At 40.4% G+C, this 6,635-nt stretch overlaps 1 protein-coding gene across 1 annotated transcript in view; it reads left to right on the top strand.

Annotated features, from left to right (window-relative positions):
• adck1 (aarF domain containing kinase 1) overlaps positions 1-6,635 on the top strand; it is a 51,891-nt gene that overhangs the window by 13,774 nt on the left and 31,482 nt on the right. The window contains exon 4 of the mRNA XM_019892981.1: positions 3,749-3,952. Coding sequence (XP_019748540.1) covers positions 3,749-3,952 — 204 coding nt within the window. The remainder of the gene's footprint in view (positions 1-3,748; positions 3,953-6,635) is intronic.

Here is a 6,635-nt window from a genome sequence, read left to right as displayed (position 1 = left end):
CAAAAGATCCCGGGAACAACATCGGACATCTCAGTCCAGAAATGTGCAGTGCTGGGAACAGCAAGGATACTGCGCCGAACCCTCAAGCTTCCTGGCCTCTGGTAGAGGACCCGAGCTGAATGAGGGATGGACACCACCCGAGGGGTGAGACTATATATATATATATATATATATATATATATATATACAGGTATATGTATGTACCTGTATATGTGTTTTTTAAAAAATTTTTCCACTATCAACGAATTTGAGCGAATGTAATCTACCCCATTTTAGCACCGCTGGTAAACTGTATTGCTATAGGACTTAGAAACATGCGCACAAACACTAAGCATGCGTGCCATTCCCCACCCCCTTTTTTTGTGCTTGGCAGTCCGACTTGCCTCAGTGAGCCGAAAAACGACCTAATCATGGGCACCCTAATCATAAAATGGGGCTTGTTCACAGTCTTCTAATCCTCGCCATTAAATCCCGGTGTTGCAACAGAAATCATTTACTGCAGCTGTGCTCTCAATATAGGAACAGCTGCCCAAACAGCATACAATGAGCTCACCTTTGACTCTTCGCTTTTCAAGAAGTCAGTACTGAATATCTATTGTTGTCTCCTCTATTTGCTGCACACACTGTTTAACATCCAGGAGCCACCCTCTCTCTTACAAAATGATTCTTTTTAAACAGGATGTAATTATTTTTGCCCATCCTGTTATTAATTGTTGTTGTCTGTTCTTTGAATTGTGATTCATTCAGAATTGGTTTACCACAGTTACTAAGATGTCACCAGCGAATATACGTTTATATTTTTTCGATATTTTAGAAACCCACTTTTATTTCTTTTTTTTTTACTTTAAAATGTTTTTAAAGTTTTCTGTTGATGTATTTAAATGTCCGTTCTAATATTTTTTTTTGTAAGCTACTTTTCTCTGCTTTGCTTTTGAATGTTATTCACTGTTACTTGTCAATACCTGTAGTTGTTTTGGCTCTGCTTGTGTGAAGCACATTGAGTTGACTTGTGTTTGAAATGTGCCATATAAATAAAAATGCCTTGCCTTGCATTGCCAGCGAATATAGGCATAGATTCTCAACTCAACTGTATTTATAGAGCACTTTCAAACAGCCATCGCTGCATACAAAGTGCTGTACATGGAGCAACTAACATATATACAACAATAAAGCAATAAATCAGTCACAAAGATGGTTGAAGGCACCAGACAGTAAAACTAAGATAAAATCTGAGTTATGCTGAGTCAAATGCCAAAGAATACAAGTGAGTTTTGAGGCGGGTTTTGAAGATGGGCAGCGAGGGGGCTTGCCGAATGTTCAGTGGGAGGTCATTCCAGAGAGAGGGACCAGCAACGGAAAAGGCTCGATCCCCTCTGAGCCTCCGTTTAGTTCTTGGTACTTCTAATAATGTCTGGTCCGCAGACCTGAGGCGTTGAGCAGTTGTGTAGGGGCGGATGAGCTCAGCGAGTTAAGGTGGTGCGAGGTCATTTAAAGATTTGAAAACAAATAGGATCTTGAAAAGAACTCTAAAATGTATAGGGAGCCAGTGAAGGGATGCCAGAGTAGGAGTTATGTGCTCCCTCTTACGAGTACCACTGAAGAGGCGAGCAGCAGCATTCTGGTTTTGAAACCAACATTTACTGAATGGGCTTTTCATGATCATTTACATGTAACTGTATGGCTTTTGAAATTGAAATGATTTTAATGATTCATAAATTGTCTCATAACTTCAGGGTTACCGCTGGATTCCTCGTTCCCTGTGAGTCCCTAAAATAAGAAAGTTTTTAAAAGATGTGTCTTAAATATCCCATGTACACAGTATCCTTCATGTTGTTTTGTGTTTAGTTTTACAATTAAATCCAACTGAGGTTTCATTGAACCGCTGACGACACACACAGGGAGGGCAGGGTAATTGCTGCAAGCAAAGTGCTTGGTGCATGAAAGGTGCTTTCACAACACTGGAACTTTTGCAAACACACACATTGACTTTCAGCACATACATTATTTTTCCTTAATGCTTTTTGTGAGTGTGAAAAGCTAAAATCTAAAACACTGTTAAATGTTGTTTATTTGTGCTAATTTACAGTGCTAATTTACAGTCCTATCATTTGTTTTCATGCTTGTCATTCCACAAATGTATCCAATCTGCTTTATTTGTTTACCAGTTTGGGGATTCTATGACGCATGAATTTTTGGTGCGTGGTGGCTAGCGTCAGCCTATGCCAGAATAGAGTCATTTCAAGCTTTCAGAAAACATTATTTCCATGGTGATGTCATTATTGAGCTGTGAGCCGGCCTCTGTGGAACAAAACATACTGATTGCTTGGAAGAGAGGAGTGATGATGAATCAAATGATTAGGCTCCAAGCAGGAGGAAAAGGGATGTGAGCCTTGCTTCCAGATTGCTTTCAAAAGATATTATGCCAGAAATAGAGACTTGACTGAGTCAAGTGACATGTCCGTTCAAAGACAGACGGGAACTGTTTTATTATATTATTGTAATCGTGTGTGAATGCTCAAAACTAAGCACAAAGTTGCACAATGGGAAAAAAAACATCCATACTGTACATATATTTGTGTTCCGTAAAAATGAACAATTTTTCTCATGAATCTTTCACTTTCTGTTTTGGTGTTGACTGAAGAACATGCAGAATGTCAATGTGGTGGGTTGCAACGGTTCACCGGAGCCAATTTCACGGCTTTTTATTTGCTCTTGTCTCAGGAGAGGAACTCTCCATAATCATTATCAGATGGTCAGTCAGACTGGGGGGCACCATATATATTATCTGTCTCTCAATGTACTTAGTGATAGACCAATATGTATGTATGTATGTGTGTGTGTGTGTGTGTGTGTGTGTGTGTGTGTACTGTTTAAAAAAAAAAAAATTGATCCTGATCCTGACACTTATTAATAGTGTCAAGGAGGCTGATAACCAATATTTGGAGAGATATCAATTTGCAACACAGTGGACTCTTGTATACTCGCCGCTCAGAACGCGGGGATTCATATATTGGCAGACTTTTTTTCAAAATGTGATTTAAAAAATATATAAATATCTTTCAGTATATTTTTTGGGGGTGGCGTTTTTGTTTTGGGCGTTTCTCCCATTCCCATTTTCTCCCATTTTTAATAGAAAAAGAAAAAAATGTTTGGGTTTTTATCTTTTTTGTTTTGTTTTTTTCTTAATTTGGGGGGTTTAATTTACCCCACCTCTAACAACAACAAATTTACACATCTTTTGTCTTCCGTGCTTAGGCGTCTAAAACACCTCTTGAAGGTGAAACATCATCTCGCACAATTTGACTTAATTAACTGCTTCCGTGTTCCGCTTGTGACCACCTAGCGACACATGCTGGCAGCTTGGAGTTTGTCTAAAAGCGCCGCTCAAATCAACTGCACTCATTGTAAGAATGGCGGTAGTGGAATATATTTTGAAACCTTTTTTTGGGGGGGGGGGTGATTTGATTTACAATCTTCCCTTGCGACTATGTGGTTTCATTATTGTGGCTTCAGTCTTTTGCGGGGTTTTCATTTGTGAGCACAACATCATCAGTTAGTTTTTTTTTGGGGGGGGGCTGTGTCGCCTCTTAACATCAGTTTGTTCGAGAACCGAAATTTGTTCGTCATCCGAGGCATAAAAAACTCGAAATTTTTGGGTCAAAAACCAAATTGGTCAAGAACCAAGACGTTCAAAAACCTAGGTTTGACTGTACATAAATACATACTCTGTTTTCCTCACCACTTATAGGTACATCGACGTTCAGCAGAGCGTCTTCGAGATCTGTGCTGTGCAAATCGTGGTACCTTTATCAAGGTCGGACAGCACCTTGGTGCACTGGATTATCTCCTTCCGGAAGAGTACACATCCACGCTGAAAGTACTCCATAGTCAAGCTCCTCAAAGCAGCATGGAAGAGATCGAGCAGGTCATCAGAGAGGACCTTGGCAAAGAGGTACATTTAAAAAGAAGAATGTTGTAAGGCAGGGATCACTGACAATGTGCCTGCGACCACATGAGTAACGCACGGACCAAAAATAGCCCACCTGTGATGGGACATTTTATACAAGCAGGTTGTAGAAGTCATCTAGAGTGTTGCATATGGTATTTATTTATTTATTTATTATAGTGTGAAATCATTAATATGATCGTTGTTTTCACATACATTGATGTAATTGATGAATAAGACGATAATGGTAATTTTGGCATATGTCTTATTTCATAAGTGTGTATCAAACTGGTATCCTTTAGTTGCTGACCCGTTTTAATTTTTGAACATAACTTAGTTGGGGGTACCGGGTCTTTCACCAAAGGTAAACCTTTGGTCTGTCTGTTGCAGTAATGTCCCTCATCTTATATGAATTAGCATTTCCATTGCTAAATATAACACGTCCAAGAATTACAGTGCAGATTTGAATCAAAATGTAGTGGTTGTTTCCTTGTGACACCCTTCCACCAAAGCTCATCTTTTGTCATGCAATATATGTTCCAGTAATGTCCATCAGCTTCTAAAGATCAGCATTTCCAATCTTAAATGGAAAAAAAGAAGTCCAGATTTACATTGAATTGATTCTTTGTTTTCTTCTTGTCTTTAATGATTTATGTTTGCTGTTGAGCAGAACAAAACAAAACATCTCATGAATACAAGAAGCCACACAACAGCACGCATGCATTAAAAAAAAACAAAAATGACCATGGCAAAAAAAAAAAAGCAATCCCCATTTACAGCGGCAGCAGCAATAAAACAAGCTCGACATATAGTGCTCAAACTGATTAAACCTATTAAATCCCATTCCCATCTCACATTTATATAACACGGCAGATTACTTTTGCTTCCCTAATGGTGAAGTTACATCTGTATAAATTCCTAATCATGTAAATAGTAAACAGAATAGGAAAAATGAGTGATGATTGCCTCATCGGCACACTTTGTCGAAGCCTGAAAACGATCATGAGCATTTAAATCAGCCGTCTTGCCGCAGGGTAATAGGCTGAATAGGTGCTCTCGTGGACTGGACTTCGGCACCCCTTATCTAAATGATAGTCTGCATAATTTAGAACAGGGATGCACAACCTTTTTTCACCAAAGATCGACTTTCAAAGCGATCAACCTCCCACGATTGACCCGATCGCGAACGTGCAAGCATACACATACGCATGCACACGGTTGCGCAACCATGAACACGCGCGCATATGCACGCATGCACGCCATGATGAGCAACAGCTATAACGGCCCCGAAATTGAACGAAACCTGCATACGCACAAATCAGGATAATCATTTGTGCGTTGCGCAATGACGACGCGAAGCAGCTTTGAGCTTGAAGAACGCAGTTGAATTGCACAACGCGTTAGCTATCGACACTTATTAATGTACGTCGTGATAAAGTGCTTCAATTGTGCGGAGATATTCTCATTCACTCATCAGCGCACTTTTTTTCCTGTCTGTATTGAGTTGATTGGTGAGATGGCAATTGGACAGCGCAAACGCTGGACAGCTCCGCGACTCTCCAACTGATGTGCTGTCAAACATTACCAACGATTTTTGCTCATTTTCAACCTGTTTGAGCAGTCTGCCGTTGTTTTTTTTTTTTTTTTTTTTAAATATCCGGAATAATACGGACGGAACGAGTTAGCGTTACCCTGGTAATTAACAAGCCACGACAAAAGCCATTATAAACAGAGATCAAGCCCTCCACAGGGATAACGTTTTGTTTGTAAGATACATTAAAGACACCATGTTGGGCCAAAAACCAGGAAAAATGAAAGTTAATGGGCATCTTCAGCAGAAAGCATGTTCTGACGATGTGTGACGATGACATGGTGCTGTCTGTAATGCTACCACCATATCACCATTTTGTCTGTTTTTGATGGATTTTTCTTCCTCTTCCAAATTTGCCTTTTCAAGTTTGATGATGACAGTGCAAAATGCCAATTCAGCCCAGGTTAGATTTTTTTTTTCTTTATAAATGTGCTTTGTAAATCTGCTGTGTGCTGAGTGAGTGAGAGCAGTGGGAACACAGTCTAACATGTCATTAATAAAAATGTTTGTCATATTTGAGAGAGGAGCTTCGCAACCTCCCTGAACAGAACCCAGTGACCATAACAGTGGCAGACATACAGGAAAGAGTCTCAGATATGAAAAACTGGCAGCACCAGCCCCGAACATTGTCCACACTGACTGGCTAAAGAGACTCACAGCATTCCATGAGCGCCTAGCAGCACAAATGAATCAGTTGCTGAGGGATGGGACTCACTCAGGATGGCTAACCGAAGGGCCAACGATCCTGATCATGAAGGATCCCTCAAAGGGTGCAGTCCCATCCAACTATCGGCCAATAACCTGTCTCTCCACAACATGGAAGCTCATGTCAGGCATCATTGCGGCGAAGATAAGTAGTCACATGGATCAATACATGAGCGAAGCACAGAAGGGCATTGGTAGAGATACCAGAGGGGCCAAACATCAGCTCCTGGTTGACAGAACAGTCGCACAAGACTGCAGGTCCCGACATACCAACCTGTGCACAGCCTGGATTGATTACAAGAAAGCCTATGACTCGATGCCACATACATGGATCACTGAATGCTTGGAGTTGTATAAGTTGAACAGTACCCTAAGAGTCTTACTTGCGAACTC

Source organism: Hippocampus comes, unplaced genomic scaffold (assembly GCF_001891065.2).
Source record: "Hippocampus comes isolate QL1 unplaced genomic scaffold, H_comes_QL1_v1.1 scaffold169, whole genome shotgun sequence".
Classification (NCBI taxonomy): domain Eukaryota; kingdom Metazoa; phylum Chordata; class Actinopteri; order Syngnathiformes; family Syngnathidae; genus Hippocampus; species Hippocampus comes.
This window is presented reverse-complemented; position numbering and strand designations above follow the sequence as displayed.